This window comes from Ambystoma mexicanum, chromosome 11 (genome assembly GCF_040938575.1).
Source record: "Ambystoma mexicanum isolate Mex_15411 chromosome 11, UKY_AmexF1_1, whole genome shotgun sequence".
NCBI lineage: Eukaryota > Metazoa > Chordata > Amphibia > Caudata > Ambystomatidae > Ambystoma > Ambystoma mexicanum.
This window is the reverse complement of record NC_090934.1, coordinates 448,112,347-448,138,402: the sequence shown is the minus strand read 5'-3', so window position 1 is coordinate 448,138,402 and position 26,056 is coordinate 448,112,347. Positions and strand designations below refer to the sequence as shown.

At 46.1% G+C, this 26,056-nt stretch overlaps 1 protein-coding gene across 1 annotated transcript; it reads right to left on the bottom strand.

The window, feature by feature from the left end:
- Positions 1 to 11,701: 11,701 nt before the first annotated feature.
- On the bottom strand, positions 11,702 to 13,595 carry OSGEP (O-sialoglycoprotein endopeptidase). The gene has a single exon (XM_069623279.1). The coding sequence runs from the start codon at positions 13,331 to 13,333 to the stop codon at positions 12,311 to 12,313; it is 1,023 nt and encodes a 340-aa protein (XP_069479380.1). The 5' UTR covers positions 13,334 to 13,595; the 3' UTR covers positions 11,702 to 12,310.
- Between the last annotated feature and the right edge of the window lie 12,461 nt (positions 13,596 to 26,056).

Below are 26,056 nucleotides of genomic sequence, written 5' to 3'. Positions count from 1 at the left end.
TCCTTCCCTCCTGCTTTTGCATGAACAATGTGTGTTCGTTTCTGTTGCATCGCACTGCACGCTCTGAATCTTTTCTCATGAAGCACTGTTGTTCAGCTGTTAATTTTGCTTGATTTTCGGAACCTATGTTTGCGCACCTATGGCTACTAGCATTTTCGTTGCCTAAGCAATCAACAACTCACTCTATTTATCCCCCAATTGTAAGTGTTACCATCAAATGTTAAACTGCACACTGATAATATTGTACACATTCCTCAGCTCATAAATCCTCTAACAGTACCAACTTCGTCTGGATAATAAATGTATGTACATATGTTCTATGTACAGCACTTTTGCAAAACCGCTATATAAATAACAAATAATTAACTGTCCAGCCATAGTTTTTCCATGAGATTACATATAGAGTTTAGCATTCAGTCCTTACCTCTCTGCAGTGTTGTATCATAACATAGGCATACCAGTAGGTCGTACTAGATCCAGGAAATGAGGACTTTCATTAAACATCAAAAGACAATTCTGCTATTGAACCTCATAACACGTAATACAATTCATGTTTACTTTATTGTGTAATTGGACGGGTTTATAAATCTAAAAAATAAAAATATATACAGAAGAGATCAAATGGCTACACCTTACAGAAATAATGAAAGGCATATTAAGTGACGTATCACTCTGTATTATATAAACATTCCCTTCTACAACATGTTTTAGGGTAAGTGAACCAGCTGCAGAGTTGCTGGGAATTGGTACAGAAATAATTTGTTTTTGTAAAACGGACTTCCTTCCTATTATAGTTTAGTGAATTCCTACTATGAAAAGATTTTCTGATTCGAGTTAGCCTGATATATTAGTTCCACCTTTGAGGATCCTGTACTGCTGAGGCAATTAACTGTTCCTGTTCTTTGTGGGTGTTTCTCCCACTGCTGTATCAGTGAGGTGCATGCTCTTTGTGACAGTAATTTGGGCTGCTGAGGCCTATGATGTTCTAGTTATGCTTATGTGAGCATAGCTTGCACTGCTGTGGTCAGGGCCTTAATTTTCCTTTTCAGTGTGAGGGTGCTTGCACTGCTCCATCCCATGCAGTTCTTTCTCTTCGGAAGTGGAAATTATACTATTGTGACCCACAATGTATCTGTTCCAACTGTGGTAATCTTGCATTGTTGTGACTCACAATGTTCCTGTTTTGTTTGAGGGAAGCATAATTTACTGATCTCAATGGTATACCTTTTCTATATTAGGACTGGAGTGTGCACTACTGAAGGCTATGTTACACCGGTTTTATTTCAGAGGTGCTTCTACTGCAGAGACACATTTATGATCTGTGCTATGTGTGGGAATCTTCTACCCCTTCCGTACACCTTGCACTGATCTCCACCTGTTTCCACCTGTTCTTCATTATTAAAGGTTGCATTTGAGTTGCCCTGATACATGTTTACTGCTTGTGTGGGGGAGCCTGCAAGGTTCCTACTCAAGCTGACCTGGTCTGTGTGAGTGAAGCGTTGAAAAGCTTATACTGCTGTTGTACCTTTTCTATATATTCAAGGGAAACTCAAGAGTGTGAGTGCTCTTATGTTCCATTTGTGAGGGTGTGTGTGTGACACTTCACCATGTGCTTTAGCTGTTAATTGTGAGACATTTTTAATTTTCTGTTACGATGCAGAAAGCTGCAGGATGGTAATGATTTCCATACAGTTTTAACTCTTTGCACACGTCGGCTGCTGGATGTTGCATACCTTTTACTGTCTTGGCAAGAAGAAAACTTCTTTTTACTCTCTTGAAATCACATTTACCCTTAAAGTTTAACAAGCATTGGCAAAGCCAATATTTCAGGTGTTTATTGCTGTTCTTTGCATTTATAGGCACCTGGGTGCAAGGAGGAGATAGTAAGGTTTCAAAGGAGGATGTGAAAAGGGATGCAGTTGTGTAAGAGAATGAAAAGGAAGGAAAATAGAGCAAGGGAGGAAATGATTGATAGAGGGAGCCATCAATGATGAACAAGAGGAAATATGAGCGAAAAAGGATGGGAGAGAGAGGATACGAAATAAAGCAAGCGTGTGAGAGGAATGATGAGAGGGTTAGAGAGTGGGGGTGGGTGGTTTAGGATGGGTGTGGTAGAGAGAGTGGGGTAGGGTAGGTGGAGGTAGAGAGAGTGGTGTATGGTGGGTTGCTGTGGGTAAGGTGTGTGGGTAGGGGTATAGAGAGAGGAGGTCTAGAGTGGGTGTGTTTGGGTAGATAGAGTGGGGGTAAGAAGTTGGGTGAGGGTAGAGAGATTGGGGTAGGGTAGGTAGGGGTAGAGAACGTGTGGGTAGGTTGGAGGTAGAGAGTGGGGCTTGGGTGGGTGTGGGTAGAGAGGGTGGGGTTATGGTAAAACAGTGGGTAGGGATGTGTGGGTTTAGAGAGTGTGGGAGTGGTGTGGTGGGCTGATGGTAGTTGTTTGGGGACAAAAACAAGAACAATGCAGCCTTACAGAGAGTGGGGGTAGAGTTGGTGGGGGTAGAGAGAGCAGGGCTAGGGTGGGTTGCTTGGGATAGAGGGAGCAGGGGTGGGGTTGGTGGGTTTGGATAGAGAGAGCAGGCGTAGGGTGAGTGGGATGGGGTAGTGAGAGCAGCGGTAGGGTGGGTGGGTTTGGGTAGAGAGCAGGGTTAGGGAGCAGGTAGAGTGGCAGTCGGGTGGGTGGGGGTAGAGAGAGTGTGGATTGGGTTGGCGAGGGTAGAGAGGGTGGGGATTGGGTGGGTGTGGAGATGGAGAAATAGGGTGAAGGGGTGGAGGTAGGGTTGGGAGGCTTGGGGTTACAGAGAGCGGGGTGGGTGATGGTAGTTGGTTGGGGGCACAAACATGAAGAACAAAGCAATATCAGGAGGACTTGTCAAACGTAGCCCAACCAAAACCTAAGCAGCACACATAATGGGGGCGAGTAGATGGCAGTAGAGAGTTGGGTTACGGTAAGAAAAAAGTGGGTAGGGTGGCGAGTGGGTTTAGAGAGAGTGGGAGTGGGGTGGTGGGCTGATGGTAGTTGTTTAGGGACAAACACATGAAGAACAATGCAGCCGTAACAAAGAGTGGGGGGTAGGGTGTGTTAGGGTAGAGAGCAGAGGTGGGGTGGGTGGGTTAAGGTAGAGAGTAGGGGTAGCATGGGTGGGTTGGGGTAGAGAGAGTCGGGGTAGGGTGGGTGGGTTTTGGTAGAGAGTGAGATTAGGGTGTGGGTAGAGAGTGGGGTAGGGTGGGTGGGGGTAGAGAGAGTGTGGTACATTGGGTGGGTGAGGGCAGAGAGAGTGGGGTAGGGTGAGTGGGGGTAGAGAGAGTGGGGTAGGGTGAGAGAGTGTGGATTGGTGAGGGTAGAGAGGGTGAGGATTGGGTGGGTGTGGAGATGGAGGAATAGGGTGTATGGGTGGGGGTACGGTTGGGTTAGAGAGAGCTGGGTGGGTGATGGTAGTTGTTTGGGGGCACAAACATGAAGAACAAAGCAGTATAGGGAGGTATTGTCAAACATAGCCCAAACAAAACACAACCAGCACACATAATGGGGATGAGTGGATGGCAGTAGGTGGGGGAAGAGTGGGCGGGGTTAGAGACATCATTTGGGGTCACCAGGGGTCACAAATGCGACCTCTGAAGTCTGCCTTGCTACCCCTATGGTCTCCCTTGCTACCCCTAAAAAAAGAGAACAAAACAACAAAAAGATTCTTTTTTTTTTTTTTTAATGGAAGCTCCTGGGCTGTGGCCAGCGCCATGTGGTTCTTTGTTTCTGGAGCAGCTGGTATTCTTATTCAGGCCTCTCAAAAAAACAGGGGGTTCTACGAGTGTAACACTTTGAGCAGTGACTCTAAATAAGAAAGAATAGGAATAACAAAGATGTCCATGGGCTGCAAGTGCGCTATACAAATGCGAATAAATAAATAAATAAATAATTTGACTTTCTGGAATTCTATAAAATAATTGCTAAACTCATTAAAGGTTTATTTCAGGCACACTTCACAGGGGTGAGTCAGTGATTTAGTCTGTTCTTAAACACCTCAAATTCACAATGCAGACAAAAACGTACAAAAAGCATTTACAGTAGAATAAGCATTCATTTCAGACTATGCATTTTGCTAATTCGCAAATTGCAGTTATGGCATTTTTTTCTGCTTTTGTTTCTGTTCGATCATCATAAGACATTCCATCTCGTTGTCCTCGGTCACTTGACAAAATCCTTGTGCTTAAAAGCTTGTGTACAGTGTAGAAATATTTGACAATAGCACATCAAGTGGCCAGTGATTTCATCGTGCCACAATTAATGCTTTGTTGTAATGTGTCTATCTTTCCCATCTCCCTGGCATGCTGTTCAGGATGTTTGTTTGCATGTATGAGGTAACGAGTGGCCAGAGTATGTGATGCCATGTGAGTGTGCTGCTTTCCCTATTTTGCCAACCTCTGAAGCATGAAAAGTTGATCCACGCAGGCTTGACATGCGGCCAACTTTGCACCAGACCTGCAGATGAACTGGCCTGCAGTTAAATCTCAGTTACCAGTTTAATGGTATCCTCAACAGAGTGTAATTTGCTTGCTGACTTTGGGAACATTTAGACATGTAATAGCTCATTATACTATAGCCAGTAAAATAGCTCAATGGGTTGAGAGCTCGCTTCTGAGATGTGTGTGTGATCTGAGATCTGCAGGTTCGAATCGCAGCAAGGCCAATTCAGCTATTCATCCGTCTGAGGTCGATAAATGACAACACAAGTTGGGTGATGTTGTATGTATATTTGTTCTATATAAAGCGCTTAAGCGGAAGTGCTATATAATAACATAACATTATCAGTTGCCTTGGACGTCTGCTTGCATTCACAGTAATTTGGTAACATGTACCTATAAACACTGATATTAATGATACATATGGTGGTCCATTCTTGCATGAAATGTATGTCACATTATTGATATTGTAACCATATTTTTCATAGTGTACTTACGAACAATGCTATGTGATACCACTTCCTGTTTTGTCAAGGGGTGAAAGGTCGCGTTTCATCACTTCCCGTGGTGTCACTTTGGAATGGGGTCAAATGAAATCACTTCCTGTGATGCCATCAGAGGTCAAGGGTTCTGTGTTGTCACTTCCGCTACCTCTGGCATTTTGGTGAAATGATGTGCCTGTGGGCAAGGGGTGGGTGGGTCGTTTTATAGAAAGCACTGGCAGCTGGCGACTTTTCAAAGTGATGGGGCATAAATGGTTGACCACAAATTCAGTTGCGAGCGAGCCCAAGTCCTGTATGGGGCGGTGGAGTAACGCACTCCGTCACACCCTCTCCGAATCTTTTCAAATGGGTAACACACAATATAATTTCACACAAACATTACCTAATGTCATTGGGATTTAAGCTACTAATGATGGCAATTATTTGTGTGATTTATGCTTGTGCAATGGTGTATTCTAAAGCAAATCATTTTTAGTATAGCTGTTAGTTTCTCAGCTTGCTCACAGCAATATACATGATACAATACCTCACATACTCTGTGGGTTGTAAGCAGTCCCTAAGTAAGACAGTAACAGGAGTATAGAATTGTGTCAGTGGTGATTGCATACTTGTTAAAATCCTTAATTAATCTGCCAGTGCACAAGTAAGCAATCAAATGTCATGCTCTGTAGAACATCTAAAATGCCATTCGGCTCCCTGTGTAGCCACATCAGTGTCATGGATTACTTCATGGTAGTGGAACTGTCAATTGACATCTAAGAGATGGTTTCTACTGGATCCAGTTGTAACATATGGGTTTTAATAGTGCACTTCACCTCATTCAAAAACATCACCCAGGCCTTTCTTGATACCAATTCAGGAAATGTACATACACCCGGCACTTAGCAGATGGATCCAGTAGAAACAATTGGAAAGAGTCAACTGGGGTGTGTACAAGGGCACCTTGTACTCAGGTGAAAAACCTGATCCAGCAGAAGCTAATTACAGCTAGTGTAGAACATTGGGATCACTCAACTGAACCCAGTTGCTGACCTATACTTTGTCAATCAGGTAAGGTAAGCATACTCACACAAGAGGCCAATAGATGCAACAGAATATCACACAGCTTTTAGAGTCCTGCAGATTGTCATCCAAATTCCTGTTAATGAATCCAAAACGTTCAATGGCCGAATGGTTTTTCATGTTTCTTTTTAATGCATTGATCTAAAAATGTCTCAGGTTTTGTTCTTAGGTTTTGGCTACAGTCACGTCAGTCCTAGTTCTAGCAAAAAAAGATACTGAATACAAATATAATATTAAAAAGAGGCATGTGAGAAGTTGTTTAGCAAATTCAATGAGAACTGCTGGCACTGTCGTTAAACAGCAGTCAACAGACAGAATTTAAGGGTAGGTTGTTTAATCAAAGAGAGCATTGCTTATGCATAAATGTGTGCCCCCATCCAATATGCAAGAAACTAATGATACAAATCATTGGGCCTCATTACGGGTCTGGCGGTAACCGTGCCAGTGATACCTGCAGGTTTCTGCCGGACCCATAATGATTTACTGGTGCCTGACTTTCCGGTAACACCAGAGGATTACAACCCCGGCGGACCGGAAAGTCAGGCGCCAGTAAATTGTAACTCCCCATTCCCACAGAGTCCAAAAGGACTCTATGGAAGTGGGGACCACGGAAGCACCGGCACCATTAATAACAGTGCCGGTGCTTCTGTGAAAACTTTGCGGGCGGGTGCCGTTCTGCCCGGCAGGTCTGACCTAGCAAGCAGGATGGCACCCGCCAGCAGAGTTGTAGTGTGCCGGTCCCGAAACAACTGTGCCGGTAAGATTACCGGTATTGTTGTTTCAGGACCGCACACTTATAATGAGGCCCATTGACTTTAGATACTGCCAAGTCTGAGAGTGTAGTGAAATGGCCCACCATGTTAAGTGTACCTTCGCATTGCTTGGTCCCCCATTTCACCATCCTACTGAGAACATGCAGATGTATGCCTTTCTATTTTTTATACATTTATATTGCGCCAAAGCACGCAGGCATCAGGGTGCACACATTTACACAAGGAAACAATATACAGGAGACAGGACAGCTAGATAATTCATTACGTTACTCTTTGCACCAATGGGGTAAGTCTGGTCATGCAAATGCGTGATGATGGCACAGTTGTCAGGGCGTGTTGTGTATATGTCTTGATGTGTGTTCCCAGTGGTGTATGAAAAAATGACGGGTGGGGGCTGCACAATACGGTGAGGCAGGCTCCTCCCAAACATTTTCCCATTCTGCAGGCCACAATCCTTGGGCCAATTGGAGGGCCCGTGTTTCCACTTGTGTGCTGGAGCCAAAAAGGGGGGGTTGCAAGTTACACTGAATACCCTTTATACCGTGTCTGTTTACCTCACGGTTTTCTTACTGATGTTGGGAAGGGAACAAACCCATCCCACCCCTCTAGCCGCTTTAGGGTGAGCCGAGTCACAATGGAAGAACTAGAACAGTCCAGGGGTGAGGTGAGCACTCTAAAAGGTCCCTACACAATCAAAATATTATATGCAATTCAGATGCTTAGACATAGTGCGCGTATATAAGCAGATGCTATTTTGCAGATATTAAGTAGCCATAGGCCTGCAATAAGGCCTACATGGCCATGCAGCATTCAGTGCGTTGGACACAGGCCGCAAGCCTGAATGAGCAATCTGAATAGGCCCAAACGCTGATGAGAGAGACCCACGCTTCTATCTTTCAAAGAAACCTTCCTTTGTTCTAAAATTGTTGTCAATGGGCCTCATTGCAAGTTTGGCAGTAGCCATGGAGCTATTAGCTCCATGGCTGCGGCCAAACCGGGCTCCTTTACCGGGTTCCCAGAATGGGGAATTACCGGGCCATTCCGAGTACGGACCTTCCCCATTCCCATCTGAGCCCCCATAGGGCTCAAGGGCAATGGGAGAGGGACCAAACAACGTGCTGATTATGAGCGGCCCGTTGTTTGCTCCCTCTTCCCCTCGCGGTACCCGGTAACGATGCCTGGATTGACCAGGCGTTCCTTACCAGGTCCCGTGAGGGGAGCTTGTAATTGTGCGGAATGGTGTTAACGGGTCCACACCCATTAGGGGAACCCGTTAACCCATTCCGCACAGGCCGTAATGAGGCCCAATATGTGCGTTCTAGAAAGAATGTGCCCTGCAAGGCCACAAGACAGCATTGGGCACCTTGGTGTACGGTTATCCCACGCAGGCCAAAGCAAGCCTCCGACCCCCACCCAGCCAACCATGAGTTATAGCCCCTACAACTGCCCCAGTCCCAAGACCCCTGAATTCTAAGATACCAGTTGACAGACCAAGAGCCAAAAACCAATCCACCATAAAAGATCTAAAAGCATGGTCATCCCACCTTTATTTCATAATGACATGATTTGTAATGCAAGGTACAGGGAGGGATACATTATAGTTCAAAAGCGAGGGTGGAAGACTTGGAAGCCGAAAGACGCGATCAGGATGAGTGAAGCGTGTGTGGGCTAGTGTGATCTCAATATGCCCCCTCTGCTAGCCTTTGAGCAGAACAGGTGCACTAAATAATGATAGAATAGCACTATTTACAAATGTAGCTAATTGCTCCGTTGGCCTTGGTTCACTGGAGGCGATGTGGCCAGCACACCCCACGTGATGGAAGACGGACGGACTGGGACAAAAGGCCTGGCATGTATAGGGTTGCACCAACCAGCCACGCAGGCTTTCACTATATGTAATGATGAAGTCTATGACGCTGTATTGCTTTTTACGCTTCTGCTTGCACCCTTTCCGCTAGGACGTTAAATGGCAGCAGAGCTCTTTGCTCACGCACCTATTTTTGTAGAAATTAAACTTGTTATCCTTTCAAGAGTTTCTGGGGCCTTTTTTCCCTAGCAGGTTTTATTTTTTCTGGTGCGAGCGTTTAGGGGCATACCTTCACTGCATAGAGCCTTTGTTCTGCCAGGAGCCATTTGGCTTCATAAGAGTAGTATATGGGGCCCACTTTTTGCAATGTTACATTTTTGACGTATGGGAACGCCCCCTGGGTGTCCTTAATCCCGCCCCCTTGTGATATGGGTTTGATATCGGTTTAATATAAATGTTATGTAAAATTGATATCAAAGATGAGATCTATTTGATGTAAAGTGTTTTTGTAGTTTGATATGAAAAGGGATATAATTTATAACACTTTGATATAAAGTGTATATAAAGATGTGGGCTGGGAGCGCTCGTGTGCGTTGCTGGCTGTTGGGGGGCGAAGTGATTTGTGAAGTGCGAGACTGTGAATGTTTAGGGTTTTGTTGTGGCGACGCGTGGATGGCGTGGGAGTGGATTTGGTTCTTCTTAGAATGAGGTAAGCAATACCTTTTTCCCCCACAGTACCTTAGGTTAAAAGAAAATGTGTGTGCTAGATACTCTGCGATGTTGCAGCTCTGAACACGACCTCCGATTCCTTGGTCTGATGACTGAAGGCAATAGACGGGGTCTCTCTGCAGCAGTCTCGAGGGAGGACCTGTGGCATGACCTCAGCAACTTCTTGGTTCACTGTGCATTTTTGGATCCTTTTCTACAGCATCCGGATCGCCCAGTCAATCTTCTCCACTTCCTGCAGTCCCACAATCTGATGGGGGGGTCTGGGTGAGTTAGATCGGATCTCTGGAGTGTCCTTATATGTTCAGCTAAGATTTGGACGGATTCGGCCTTTCCACGACGATGCACTCGAAATGGGACGCAGGTCTCCTGGTATTGGGGCTTCCGCAGCTCTGGAGACTCCTAGGACCTCGGGAGATGGCTCAATTCAAAGTTCGTCTTGGGACTGGTTGTTCCCACCAGCCAAAAGGTAAGGCGCCATCCTTTTCAGAGCTCCTCTGTCGCACGGAAAACAGGGTAGGACAGCAGTGGTTGCTTCACAGTGTGTCAAGTGTCTGCAGGCGTTTTGGTAGTATTCTTCTTTGGTTACTTCAGCTTCCAGTGGTTGACTTGCTTTTCACTCCCGAAGCCTCACCTTTTATATAGTCCCAGCACACACTCCTCTGCAATCTCTCTCAGCATTTGACAGAAAGGGGTGTTTGGCTGTCCAACCAGGACAGCCAGACCCCCTGTGGGAGCCAGTCCTATTCAGGGACTCTGGCAGACAAAGTTCAGGGGGGTGGAAGACTCCTCCCAAACTTCTTGCCTGACCACATATTCTGGATCCTAGCCGGGGATACCCAAAGATTCCCGCCAAAGGCAAAACATACACATACTGACCTCTCCCTCTCAAAATAGTAGAAGAAGGGCTAACAAAGAACAACCACGCTAGTAATGGCGAAAAAAGAAGGGAGTCCCCAAGTTGGTACTTGGTTGCCCTTATTGTGCACTACCGTGGCTATAGACATAGCCAGCGGTAGAAAAACTACACAATAATTGGTAGAACACATCGACTGCCACCAGCCATAATAACGATATTGTCTATGTGACATGAGCAGAGGGAAGGGGGATACTAGTTATCCCTTTCACACTCCACAGAAGGTGGTGCGTGCCAATCTCTCAGACTATAGAGTTTTGGGAGAGATACTAAAGGACTGTAGTTACTCGAGGATATAGAACAAGAAACTTAAGGAGGACCCCATAAGGAGCAATGTGCTGTACTAGTAAAATTACAGATGCCTTTAAGAGCTATGGAGCAGACTCGATAGTACAGTTAGAATACAAAGAATAGAGTTTCAAAAAACAGAGCTCACAAGAATGAATGAGTGGGAAAAGGCTCCACTCATTCAGGGTTGAAAGAAAAGGGTCCAGAAAGAAAGCGCTGGGGGTCTCACTAGGAGAGGGGATGATGCATAAAAATGTTAAATCTCCCTAACAGCGCACCCCCCTCCCCCCCTTCCCACTCACAGTAGCAGGCCTCCACTGCAAGGTATGCAGTAGGGGTTTTGGGCTAGGCTTTCAGGTGCCTAGCTTCTCATGGATGGGTTTCATCCAACTATGAGAACCAAGTCACAGCTCTTAGGGCACTGAAAACATGTTTGGGTCAAAAGCACAGCCAATAATCCAGGTGTTACCTTGCAGTCGATCTTCAGCAGGTGTGCAAGTTAAAAATGCGGTACACTAGCTATTAGCTCCCCATCCACAAGTAGCTCCTGCATAATGGGCGGTGCAGTATAAGTAGAAGCTGCTTTTATCTCCAGCTCCTACAATCTTTTTCAATCCCTAAGAGGACAACACTTAAGCCAATGATAGGTACAGTTGGGAAATCATTCTCCTATATTAATCCTCCCAAAACCTATTCCATGTGCTGCAGTTACATCCTTCTATTAAAGGTGCAAGTATGGAACATCCTGAATAGTCCTCAAGGGACAAAATATAGAGTTGTTAAGAGCAATCCTATGCAAACAAAATTCTGTAGGGTTGAGTTGGTTCCAAGGCTGCTTTGGGGGAGGGGCAGAAGGGAATGTGGAGATGGTGAGACACAAGTAGAACTAATAATTATTAGCCACCAGCCCAGAAAGAAAAAAGTATGCAAAGTAGTGGGTGGTGAATGAGTGTGCAATTTGCTCTATCTTGTGGCAAGTCAACATTTGATGTTTGACTTTTGGAGCGACGTTATTTATTTTGGGCGTTTTGTGGTGGGCTACATGGTGCTTTGCAGACAGTTCAAAGTGGTTATCTGCCTTGTAAATGGCATCGCGGTGGAGATTCGCCGTTATTTTAGATACATTCCAGAGAAACAGTACATTCCCAGAGAAACAGTTCAGAGATTTGGCAAGTTATGTTTCAAACATTTTATTATGTGTTCTTATTCATAGTAATCAAAGGCAGCCTACAAAGGTCATTTTTGGTAACAATTGTCTGCACTTGATTTCCTTTTGCAATATGTTGTTTCTCTTTACATCACCCCATCTTCCCATGACTTGATACATGAAGATTTCATTGCAGACCGAATATTATTGACAGGTCTCACAGCTATTGAAATAATTATTTTTCGCTTTATAAGTCAACAGGTGTATATAGTATTTAAGTTCATAGATGAGTATTTGTTGTGCATGTAGTAGAAAATGCTCTGGTTGCGCCAAACGACTGCCAACGTTTTTTCTGAAAAGATGCACTAGTAGGTGTAAACCATTACAATATATATTTTTTTCGAGAACCAGGTTTCAAAGGGAAAGGAAATCTAATCGAGTGTTATTAAAAATCGCTGAGAACACATCTAGGTATTTTTAATAGCTGCAATCATTCACAATTACACTGACCGCACTTTGTCGCATGTGCTACTTTTTCTCTGTGCTGGAGGCCATGAGGTCATGGATTTGAATATAACCGTAATCAGAGGAGTGGGACGCAACAACATGCCACTCTTGCACAGCGGAATAAATCCTTTAGTTGGCACACGCCCCTTCCCTCCAGGTCACCTCTACTTCATCAGTTCGGTACCTTTGTGTTATCCAGGACTGGTCAAGAGTGGTGGTCTGCCCAGAGCGGAACATCTCCCAGCCGGCCTGTGCAATCATTGCACCATTATCGATGCAGAAACTCTCATCTGTGGCAAACAGCCGGGCCCCCCTTTCGAGGCACATAAGCTCCATCATTTTTTGCAGGCGTAAATTACATCCAACACCCCCAACAATGAGCACTTCCTTTGAATTGCAATGGGCCATCGCCCGTTCTGTGATCTCCACCAACATAGAGAACAAAGTTTCCTGCAGAGAAAAGCAGAGATCCTCTGGGGTGCATTCTCCAGAGGCCAACATTTTATGAGCTGCGTCCTCAATGTAAGAAAGGATCCCCGAGAAAGAGACGTCCATCCCTTTCACTGTATACGGCAACTCCACAAACGTCCTACCCTTTTTGGCCATCTGCTCTATGTTGAATCCAGGGCTGGGGTCATTGGAGATCTTCAGTACACGGGCAAAACGATCCAGGCAGTTCCCCACTGCAATGTCAATTGTCTCTCCGAAGATCCGATATCTGCGTTCAGAATAGGCAATCACCTGGGTGTTCCCTCCGCTGACGTAGAGCACAGTTGGGTTATTTGCTCCTGTAATCAAGCGTCCCATCTCAATGTGCCCGATGCAGTGATTAACCCCCAGTAGAGGCTTATTCCACAATTGGGAAATTGTGCGGGCAACAATCGCAACAGAAAGCAGGGGTGCGCCCATTCCTGGGCCTTTGGTGTATGCCACACAGTCTATTTCTCCAGGGGTGATTTTGGCCTCGGTCAGCGCCTCCTGTAGTAATTCCAAGATGCAAGAACGGTGATGTTTGGCAGTGTCACTGGGCATGAACCCTTGACCTGGTGGGGTGATGTAGGTCCTCCTTGGATTGGAAAGCACAATTCCATCCCGTATCACGCCTATACCAATCTTGTTCGCACTGCCTTCGAACCCGATGACAACCGTCATTTCAGCTTCTCACTGTCCGTGACTCTGAGCCGCCAACGGCTGGCACTAATACGTGTAAATCAACGTAACTTTCTATTCGGAAAAGAGACAAGTGTCGAACTCCAGGTAGCTGGTAAGTCTTGGCGCAAGACTTTTGCGTAGAAAAGAAGCACAATCATTCGTCAAAAGAAACTCGAAACGATACTGAATTCTCATAACGACGTCGCAAGGATAGGCAAGATGGACGCTGTGATCTATTTACCATCACGGATGGGTCGCAGCAGTTGGCAGGCTTGTGTTTTTTTGCCTTCAGCTCCGCCCCCATTTCAGCGGCTCAGCACCGTCTCCCATTGGTTCAGTAATCGAGCCTTCCTATTGGCTCTCGCTCTGGGCGCCGGCACAGAAGTGACAGGTCTCTGGGTGCCGGTGGGTGTAAAGCGCCAGAACTAACATGTTCACGCTGCCAAGCTGGGAGGTTTAAAACCGTCGAAAAGACATGGAAGAAACGCGCATGGCTCCGTTTGAACCGAAGCACAAGTCTCCAATGTCTTTGTTTCGGTGTTGGGAGAGGAGAGGCTGTTCTGCATAAAAGATGTATTTGCACAAATGAGCTCTGATACGTTTGTGTCCCCCTTTATTACAGTTTTTTTGCAGGCCAGAAAAAGCCAATGCGCGTGTATGTATTGATTTATTTTTTACATTTGTAAAGCGCCTCAGCTCAAGGGCATCCACGTGAAAGCAGCATGTTGCTTGGAACCATTTGGCAGTTTTTATTCATAGTTTCTTTTGCTAGCCATTATTTAAGCTGCAGGTTTTCATAGAGGTAAGGTTGACAGTTGTTTCCACTGAAAGCTTATCTTTATTAAAGGAATTGGCATTTCTCTAGTAGTCCTTGATTGCTGTTATTTATTTGCATTTAATTCAGCTCACAAAGCCCTGGCATCTATGCGCTAGTTACAGAAAGTGCAAGGTACATTGGTGAAGTGCAGTAATACACATGGTTATGTAATAACTTGGAAGCTGATGAACACCCGTGCCAGCAGGTAAGTTATTAAGTAGATTTATTGTAGTTCAATGCCAGGAACAAAACATTGGAATGTCCTTTCCAAGTCAGCATACCTCCAACTGCCGAGCATAGAATCCCCCTTCAGATAACAACACACCAACACTCCACTCACACTGACATCACTACATTCCATTAAGCAGTGATGTCATCCACTCGGCTAGAAAGACACATTACAACACTTCTCCCTCCTTTACTTTGTTGGAAACAGAGAATGATCACACCAAAACCACCACCAGACAAAAACCCCTACATGTACGTGTGGCCAGCACGTAATGCACTAACTAGTAACACCACTGGCGACAAGAAACTGCCCCCAGAGAAAACCAAACCCCCGGACACTCCAAGGAAGATCAAGGAAACAGGAAAGTGCTCCACTAAAGGAATATGAACCCAATAAAGCCTAAATGGCCCCCCAGAATGCTAACAACTGTGCCAACACGTTAGGCAACATGACACCCTGTGTCAACCAAACCCTTACACCAAGTCCTACACCCAAATCAACACTACAACTAAACACCCCTTCCACTCCTCCCTTTATAAAAAAACAGAGAGGAACCCAACGCAGTGTAAAAAGGGCTCACTCCTTCCATAAACAGAACCGAACAACCTTTGAGCACAAAAATAAAAAACTACGCACCTCCACCTGTTCCAAGCTGCCCCTTGGAACCTAGGTCCTACCACGACCCAGCGTCCTCACAGATAACTACCTAACACTCCTAAACCCTCAGTGCACAAACATCCTCCCGTCCTAGTCTGCCCCCTAGGACATCAGGGCTGCCACCCCCGGGCACGAACCATACAGCTCAGCGGAGCAACAACAAGCACAACAACGAAACAGTTCACCATAGCACCCCTAATGTACCCTACACTACCAAACCCTGAACCATAGAGAACACAACCCGCAGAGAGCGGAACACAACCAGGACCAACCACCTAAACCAGACACACACCACCACCACGGACCCCTGGTCCAGCCGACTGCACAGCGGAGTACACCTACCACTCACCTAGGACCCCAGGTCCAGCCTACTGCCACCCGCAGCACACCACTCCATACCTTGGACCCCAGGCCCAGCCTGCTGCCACCCGCAGCACACCTACTACATACCTTGGACCCCTGGTCCAGCCTACTGCCACCCGCAGCACACCTACCACATACCATGGACCCCCGGTCCATCCTGCTGCCACCCGCAGCACTCCTACTACATACCTAGGACCCCCAGGTCCAGCCAACTGCGCGAATGCAGGACACCACACTACTAACCCTGGACCCCTGGTTCAACAACCTACAAAAACAGGACTACTCCAACATGGGACCTACCCAATGGCTCCACCTTGCATGTTGCTATTGGGAACCCCAAACAGAAGCACCAGTAACAATAGCACAGTTCACATACACACACAATAAAAATAGAGCCACCCCCACTCTCCATATACACCTTGTAGGTGCCCTTCCCCGGCTTACTACGTGTGAGAGAAAATAAAATACCGACACAACCCCTTGTCGGGGAAGGAGGCACTGAGACCCGGCTGCAAGAGTTCAAAGGATGGTTTATTTCTCCAGCTAGGAAATAACCCAAAAACTCCCACCAACATTTACATCAATGCTTGTATTTATATTAATTAAAGTAACTCTAACAAAAAATGCTAAATGGACCCGATTGGCCAGACGGTGTGGTGCTGTAGGTATGGGTGGCATCTCTTCCTTCTGGTTGGCTGAGTGGCTGACGAGATGACGGACGTCAAACATCTTGTGCTCTACGCATGTCAGGGTCCGGTTACTGTGGTCACTACCTAAGCTAATATGTTACACACTAAATAACAAATTATTTAAAACATTTTATGCTACTTGTCACATTTCTACATAAGTCACACACAATGATTATTGTCAGTACAATTGGGTCATTCGTGGCTTTAATTGGAGGCCTTGACCTTATTGTGCATGTAGAAGAATCAGGCTGTGTTTCGCATCTTTTCCTAGGTTTCAAAACTCATTAGTACAAATCAAAACATATATAGTAGTACAAATGCTTAAGGTTAGTAAGGAGTGTATTGGGTGGGCTTCGCAGCACAGGCGAGGGTCTGGCACTTGAAAGAAATACCTTACAGGGGGTGCAGGGTCAGGATGGCAATAAATTGTTCTAATGGGGGTGGGTGGCTTGCACGTTTATGAGGACGAATCGAGCAGAAAGTGCTTAGCTCATCCTGGTTCACCTGCCGGTGTTCAGACAAACAGTGATCTCAGAGGAAGAAAACTGTAGCATATTGATTGTTGCAACTTTCTCCACCTTCAGCGTGAGAATGGAAGCGCAGAACTTTCCTTCGCGGGGGGAGTGCAAGGGTGGGGGCCAGCCAGCTGCCTGCGCGCCTTGTGTGTGTGTGTCTCTGTCCTTGGCTGCTGCGGTGGAAGGGGAGCTGAGCATTGCTGTACTATCGTAGTGAGGCCTGTTTATCCAAGATGGAGTCGAAAGGGGGCACAAAGATGGATGCCCGTGTCCTGCTCAGTAGTCCCATCTATGTAGCAGTCAACCGTGGTTAACTTTACATAAGGGCAAGGGGCAATCCCACTACCGGAGGCACATGGTCCAAGACTTGTACTGAGGAGCGTACAACGCGAGGAGGCCTGATGACTGTGATGCTGGAAATGCATCAGAGGGACAGGGCCTCTGAATCCTTGTCCTTTACTGCTTTTTATCGTGTGTTCTGTCGTGTTTTCTGCCAGGAGTCCATGTGGGACTCCTGGCAGTGCAGCTCTCTCTTTTGGTTTAGTGAACAGACCCATGGGATACCCTTATGGCACCCATGGGTAGGGGTACAACCCTGTGCCCCTAGTGTATGTTTTTGGGCACCTGTGGGTGGCCCACAGAGCAGGGTATGGGCTGGTGGCAGCTCCATGCTGAATTTGACAGGTGCTCTGGGTGTCCTCCATTTTGGGATACCCAGGCCCTGCCATTGGGATCAGTTGATTCCTGATAGGAAACAAGATGGCCCCTGTGGCCTCTTGCTTTCTATTGCCTGTTACCTTGTTTTCCCAAAGTCCTGGGAAGCCCTGACTCTGTCCCTTCCCCCTGACTGGCTGTTGGGTGGAAGTTCCATATATGGTGTTGTTGTGAAGGCCCAGCTAGACTGACTGGAGCCTTCCCAGTGACTGTATGTTGTGGGTACCTCCTGTGGGTGGGACCTGGGTGAATGGAGTGTGTGACCAATATACACTCCTTGTTGTGGTTGTCTGGTTTCTGGCATGAGAGACAAAGACTGAGACAGCCCTGCCCGAAACTGGCCTGAATGCAGTGTGTAGTGTTGAATGGCTGGGTACTTGTCCCAATCCACATTCCTTGTTGTGAGTATCTGAAAGGGAGGAGTGTGGCCTGAATGCACTGTGTGCCTGATTGGCTGACTGACTGCATGAATGCCCTTCTGTATGATTGGCTGCTGAGTGTGTGCCAGCAGTGTGGATGAGAGACAGAATAGTATATCTGGGGACCTCTCAGCACTGGTAATTGTTCAGAAGCGTTCAGAAGCTGAGTCTCCACTCTAAGAGTAACTGGAACTGCTGATCCTCGACGCCCAGCTGGAAGAAGAAGACTTGCTGTTGCACCTGCTTCGACCGATCTAAAAGCTGCCGAATACGTCGAGGACTGACCCGAGAGAGGACCTGGTAAGGCGCCCTCTTCCCGTGCTCCGAGGGATCATCGAGCACCGCTACATCTTCGCCGAAGCGCCCTGGAAATCAGACCCTCGAAAGGCTGCCGACCCGAGACGGGACCGCCGAGGAGATCGAAGTGAAGCACCCGGACATCGCCGCCGTCGAAGTCCATTGCCGTCGACCAGGGTTCGCAGGTCTGTGTAACCGCTGGAGGCCCGTCGAAGTTGTGTTGCCCAGCCGTGGGAACCACTTGACGCCATGCCGCCGACGACCGGAGCCGTCCGCTCCTTGCCTAAGAACATTTGAATCGAAGGACTCCCTCGTCCGCACCGTCGACCGCTTTATCCTGCCGGAGAAAGTCGAGGACGACCAACGCGCCGAGGAGAAACCTGCCGGTGGGTTTCCCGCCACCCGAAGACCACAAAGACTCGAACGACTCAACGCCCTTGCTGGGCCCCCGTCTTCACAATCTTTGCGGTCCAGAACAATTGTCATCGAGGTGCCCGGCACGCCGATGCCTTGCAGGACGCCAACGCTCCGTCGTCGACGAGCACCGCTTGGATCGAAGCTGCCGCCTCATTGACGCCGTTCTACCCTGTTTGTTGTCGGACGTTCGACGCCCCGTGTCTCCCGCTTGAAAAGGAAGGCATTCAAGAAGGGCCGTCGATTCCCCGCCGCCGAACGCCGAGTTCCTCGACGCCTCTCGACGATACGTGACTCCCGCTTGAAAGGGGGTCGCCCAAGAAGGATCTGTCGACGCCTCTTCGAAGAACTCGACTCCACCAGGTACATTGGGGGGGTAAAAACATTATAGGAGGGAATAAGACTTGCAGAACAATATATGGACTGGGCTTGTGCTATATCTTTATTTTACAGGTTGCCCAGGTGGGGGGATCTCCACACAGAACTGTGTCTAGTGGTAGGGGCCAGTATTCTGCCTATTGCTAACCATCTTATTTTCTCTCCTCTCTCTATTGCTGGTTTCACTCTATTGATCTGTGTGACATTGTGACAGTATTGTTGATGCACTTTAATGAGATCTAATACAAAGGGTGGTACCACTTTAGAATTTCCTAAGTGCAAAGTGAGTTATTATGATAAGTGTACGTAAGTGTACGTAACCCTGAATATTGATTATATAAAGACTGTATTCTAACCAATACAGTGTGTGGACATTCCTTTGTGGGGGCTTGGGGACTACACTGTACTTAAGAACCAGCCTGCATCACCTCCTGAGAAGCTAGGCCTTGATTGCTCGACCATAGCTACCGAATAGAGAATCTAGGCTTGGGTCCTCTGTGCCTCCCCTCTACCATATAGAGAGCAGAAGTACAGATCACCCCCTACCAGTCTTTACAATGACCCCTCGCTCCCATACATTCCCCCCTTTCGTTACATCTAAAGTAACAAACTACTTTATCTCGTTCTTTCCGTTCTCCCTTCGATAGCGCTCAGCTTCAGCCACAGCCTCATCCCAAGCAGGTGTACCCTTTATTGGTATCCATGCTTTGCACAAACTTCTTAAGCTGTTACCTCTTCTTGTGTATTCTACTGGGGTGACCATTAAGTATATATCCCACCATCCCCATCTAAATCTATCCAAACCTCGTTATACTACAGCAAGTTCTTTGGTTCTTTAATGGTAGTGTAATGTAGATTATCGACCACGTCCCCATACTGTCTATAGATGGCAGTCATCCTATACTGCGGTGTGGTGCATTCTCCGGTTTGTACTTGGGCATCTGTCATGGTAGCCACCGTTGTCTGTCGGCCCAAGGTTACCATCATCATTGCTGAATTAGGCATATTATTTTCACAGCATCTTAGTCCCAGTTGGCACACACAGAATATTAGGAGAAGAAAGACTATGATAGGAATGAGTATCTTCGCTGCGATGTTCACCCGTGATGGTATCCAGCTGAACAGATCGTCGAACCATGTGTTGTTGTCTACTCCACCTTCTGCTCTCATTCTTTCTCCTAAATTATGCACTGCTGTTATCACATGTGACAGTGTCCCGTTATCAGCATCGGAAGTTGGTGCGAACGTGCAACACGCCCCCCCAATTTTTTTGCAAACACCACCGTCCATCGGCGTGATAAGATCTAAGACATATCTGTTTTGCATCGTCATCAGGCGCAGTGCACGGAGCTCTATTTTTATGATGTTGAATCCTTCTTCAGTGTTGTTGGCCAGCTGGATGAGCTCCCAGCGTGTTATCTGCAGCCATTTCGCGTTTGCCCTTGCTTGAATGCCTGGTGCTAGAAATGATGCGAAGAATGTTTCTGCAGATGAAAAAAGCTTATACTGTTGTGGGATTTCAGCAAGGAGTTCTGACGATTTGGACGAAATATAATTGGACCTTTTGCTGCCTGACAACTTGGTTTTCAAGGTTTCTTCTGACAATAGTTCGTATGCCGGGAGCTCCGTGATTGTCTCATGGGGCGCTGTCGATGGTTCAGCCGATTGCCCTGCTGCCGATGTGTCAGCCGATTGGCCTGCTGTCGATGTGTCAGCCGAAGGCCTTGCTGTAAACTGGACGTGGCTCTCTGGTATCACCATTAGTGCTGAGTGGAGTGTGGCTAGGGCACAAGTGCCCCTCCAGGATGCTGGGAGATGCAGGTAAGCTCGTTTGCCACAGATCCAGTATATGTCCATTAATGCAGCAGTGCCTTTTTTCATATCTGGCATTATTAAAGTCTTATTGCACTGCTGCACGGTTCCCATATTCACCTTCCCTTCTCCATGGAAGCAAAGTTTGTGCTGTATTTCTCTTTGAATCTTTATGGGCCTCTCCAGGGGTGTGACCCATGTCAGCTTGGTGATATGCTGTGACAAGATGGGGATGCACGTTTCTTTTGCCCACTTGTATGTTTCATCTGGCAGCCCTCAAAGCCCCTCAGCTTTGCATTTAATCGTTTCATCATGCCACTTGTCGTCTGCATACCTTGTCCCTTTTATGATGAAAAATGGCTCTCGGAGGCAGATTACTCCTTGTCGTCTGCTGGTGCAAGTTTGTTCGTTCTCCAATTTTTCCATAGTGACCGTGTGTGCTTGAAATCTCTTTTTTATTCTAGAAAGCATCAGATGAATCAAACATTGGGCCTCAGACAAGGGTACTTCCTGTGGGATTAACATTTTTGGGGTTCCAGTTGCGTGAGGAATAAGTGAGCACACGTAACAACTTTCATTACTTGCTTGCTTTGCTGCGGCGCTCATGTCTGAATACCATTTGTTTGATTGGTCAGGGTGTCGGGGGTCCTCTATTTCATCTAGCCCCAGGTTATGATAAATATCATATCTGTTTTTTCCCACCCCCCTTTTCCTCCTCCTTGTGTTTTTTAATTGGGTTCCAACTTGTGGATATTGCAGCGGGAATATTCTAGACCATGCTTCATCTATGTTGTTCATGGTGACATGTATGTATTCAGTAGTGGTTTCTGGTGCAGTGTGTGTACGCATGCTTGTATTTCTGGAGTTAGTCAACCAATAATAATCATCATTTACATTCCATCCAAGCTCTATTTCCTTGGCCACAGTATTACTCAACAATGGAATAGCAGTTTTGTTTACATGTAATTGTTCAAAGGGCAACGTTATATTTTTACTATTCAATTCAATGTTATAAGCGTCCTTCAAAATAGTCGTTGCTTCAGTCCATATTAGTTTAGACCCTGGTTTTGTCATATCAGTTCCGCTCCCCCCTTTGTTCATTTCATTCGCCACATATAAAACAACATTATACCAAATAAGATAAAACATCATTATTGCAAATAGTATGGCAGCATATTTTATAACACATTCCAAATTATTTAATCTACTGGCCCTAGTGGCATCCCTATTTCTATCTAACATTTCAGCCTGCTCAGCCATTTCGTCGCATTGGCTCATGTTGAACCTATGTGGGCGAGACAAATTCGTTAAGTCATCATGAAAAGAAACATATTTGCAATTGTTCACTCTTTTTCATTTCTTACTCATTTAGGCATTTAACAATTCCTTTTAATTTTATCATGGAAATAATGAGGAAAAATAGAAAAGACAACACGATTTATATGAGAAGAAAAAGAGCGGAGAGACAAAATATGTAAAAACCTTTTGCTTTTCCCCTATACTTTGCCTGTCTAAATTGCAGTTTTCATCATGTCAACCTGTGCCAGTGATGGCATCCACACAGTCGGTTTTATTTTGGGGAGGTGCAACACTGTGTGCCTTTCTCACATCTGAGAGGTGCACCCAGTATTTTAACCCCTTAACTTTAACGGCAGTTGGGGTGCTGTACACCACTGTGTATGGACCATGAAATCTTGGTGAATTCCACCTTCTTACAAAATTTCTGACTTAAATATCCTCCCCTGGCATTAAAGGCCCCTCCGGGCTTTCTGCTGTCGACATGGAGGTGTCTGTTGCTACATCTTCAGTAAATGTTGAAACAATTTGTTTTGCTATGCTGCGTACTGCGCGTGTTAGGTATTCCTTAAACTCTTCTCCCAGCACTGTGGCAGCCCTGTGCGCATCAGACGCCCTCCTAACAGGGGAGAGCGGCATGTGCATTATTCTTCCCGTCACGATTTCGTGCAGGCTTAAATGGTGATCCTTGCATGGTTGATTTCTGAGTTGGAACAGTGCTAGGGGCAGACAATATACCCAATTTTTTTTCAACGTGCTGCATAATTTCGATAAATTGCTTTTGAGCAGCCCGTTAATCCTCTCCACAACTCCATTGGCCATTGGATGATAAATCGAACATAGTTTATGTTTCTCCCCCAGAAGGGAGGTCACTTCCTTGAAGAGGTCATTCACAAAGTGCGTGCCGTTGTCTGAACGGATTACATCACAGATTCCCCACTGCGAGAATACTTCTCGCACAAGAAACTTGGCAGCACATTTTGCATCAGGATGCAGACAGGGGCCCGCTTCTACCCACCGTGAAAAAGGGCATACCACCACAATCAAGTATCTTGCTCCATTACATCTTTGTCCCATATCGGTGTACTCGATATGTAGTTCTCTAAATGGACCTGTAGGGCGTGGCAAAGTGCCACGCAGAGTTCGTAATGTCATTCCTGAATTGTAAGTTTGGCATGTAGTACATTCAATCACAAATTTAGACAAGTATTCGTGTAGATTAGGAACAAACCAATCCTCTTGAATATCTGAGGCAATGTGTTGTTTTACAACGTGGGCTGGGAAATGCAGTTGTTGGAATGCTACTTCTAATAATTCTACAGGCATCACTACCTTGCCTGTTGTTTCCTGTCTCCAAATGAGATCTGTGGCTGATTGTTTACATCTTCGTTTGCCCCACAACTTCTGCTCTTCCGGTGGGGCTCTTCTCTGGAGTTCTATCAATTGTGCTATGGGCGTGTTACTGTATGCTTCTGCTGGTTGTTCTGCTGGTTGTTCTGCTGTGGTTGTTTTTACAATGTACTCTGATGTTGGTGTCTTATTGAAGTACGAGGCTTCCTTCGCTGCTGCGTCAGCTGCCGCATTCCCCAATGAGACGGCGTCTGTGTTATTGGTATGGGCTTGGCATTTAACCACTGCTACTACCGATGGTTCTGCTAAAGCTTCTATTAGTTCAATGTGGCATGTTGTACGGGGGCGCCGTCTGCTCTTCTGAACACTCTCATTCGCCAACGTGATAGCCCTGAGTGAACTGTGGTAGTGACATAAGCTGAGTCTTAATATATTGTCATGGCACAATCTTTGGCTGTGTGTAACGCGCTGATTAGTGTGGTCAGTTCGGCTGCATGTGCAGAGTAGTGTGAGGGGAGGCGTTTTTGAACAATCACTTCGTATGTGTCTTCTTCCATGCGCATTACTGCCATCCCCACATGTTTCTCTCCTGTCTCTGAGTTTATGGATGCTGACCCGTCTATGAAGTAAATTTCTCCTTCTGTAAGGGCGTTTTCTCTTGCTTTGGGAATGTCATCGCCCTCTCCCTCATATGTGCTACAATCGTGTTCCTGTAAGTCCTCAGTTGTGCATGGCTCTGTAATGAATGTGGCTGGGTTCACTGTCTTGCATCTGACCACATGTACATTTGGACTTGATATTATTATTTCATAAGCAGAGGCTCTCTATGTTGTGAGAGTAGATTTTGATCTTTCCAAGATAGCAAATAACGAGTGTTCCGCATATAGCGTCACTGAACATCCCATTACGATTGTGGCACTTTTCTCAATGGCAAAGGCCGCTGCAGCGAGGGCCTGTTCCCAAGCGAAATGTCCCTGCATTACTGGGTCTAATATTCCACTGTAGTACGCTAATGGTTTGTGGCCTAGCGATGTCTTTTGTGTCAATATTGCTGTCATTAATGTTCCATTGCTGTGGATTTGCAAGGACTGGGGCGTCTGAAATAAGGTCTTTTAATCGAGAGAATTGGGCAATTGTCTCCTGTGTCCATTTTATTGGGGCTCTGTTCTTTTGTGCTTCTTTCAGTGCTTGTAGCATTGGCCGTGTGTATGCTGCGTAATCGAGGATCCATGCTCGGCAATAGTTACATATGCCAAGAAATTTCTGCATGTCCTTCACTGTTTTTGGTAAAATAATGTGTCGAATGGCCGCTGCTCTGTCTGGTAGTATTCTTTTTCCATCTTTAGATATTTGCTGGCCAAGATACACAACGTCAGCAAGGCAGTATTGTAACTTTCCTTTGTCCACCTTGCATCCCTTGGCAGCCAATACGTTAAGCAGTGTTATCGAGTCTTCTCTACACTCTTTTTCTGTTTTGCTGCAGACGAGTAAATCGTCTACGTACTGTATAATAGTGCTCCCTACATCTATGTTGCCAATGTCTTCTCGTAGTACTCTGTTAAAAATGCTTGGGTTCTCCCAATACCCCTGTGGGAGTCTGCGATGTTCATATCTGCTGTTTCCTAATGTAAAAGCTGTAAGGTACTGCGACTCTGGTGCGAGTGGCACAGAGAAAAAGGCATTTTTCAGATCAATGACAGTGAAGCAAGTTGCCTCTTTTGGTATACTGCACAATATTGATGCCGGGTTAGGCACTAAAGGGAACTCTTTTTGGATGACGTCATTGAGTGAGCGGCGGTCCTGGACCATTCTCCATGCCCCTCCTTTTGCTTTCTTAATCAGAAAAATCGCTGTGTTGCATGGGGAAGTTGATGGCACTAAAATACCTTGGCTTAGGATTGCATTCACTGTTTCTCTAATACCTTCCTCTGCTTCTTTGGATATTGGGTATTGTTTCACTCTGGGTGGGAGGGCACCTGGTTTCAGTTTTATCTTTATAGGAGTTACCTCGTGCAACAATCCCACATCGTGTGGCCCTGTAGTCCAAATTTCAGGTGCTACCCTGGTCATGTCTTCTTCAAATATTGTCGGTGGGGCCTTTATGTTAGCCATGAGTGGGTTGTGTATTTCTCTGTATTGAATCATAATGTCACATGGTATGCTTATTTCCATTATTATTTCTCCATCCCCTTCGTAATCAGTAAACAATTCTTCATCAGTTACATTTTTTAGCATTATGTCTGGCTCTATGCATAGCACACTCCTCCACTTGCGTCCCTGTGCGTCCAGGCCTATGACCACAATGCGTTTGTTGGAAACTTGAACTGCCTCAATGTCTATAGATATAATTGTGCCTAGCACTACATCTGTTTGTGTGATTGGGCGGAATATGAAGTCTGATGGTATTCTCCACTCCTTATGTGTTATTTCAGGTACTACTCAGGCTGTATTCCATAGACGAACATGTCCATGTCAATGGGAATCCCTCTTACTGCAACTTCCTTTGTAATCGTGCTTATTATCAAGAGCATACCCCTGGCGTCGAGCACACTATTCCTCTTTCAGTAAAGGCTATGGTCATGTTTAACTTACTGAGCAAGTCTCGTCCCATCAAATTGATTGGCGCATCTTTGTAATAAAATAAGGGTGCACGCACTGTTTTTCCCCCCACTGTTACATCAAGATCTTTTGTATAAGGAACTTTTAAAATAGCCCCAGGGAACCCCTGCATCTCCAAATTTCTTCCCGAGAGCTGAAACCGCCCTTCTGTGAG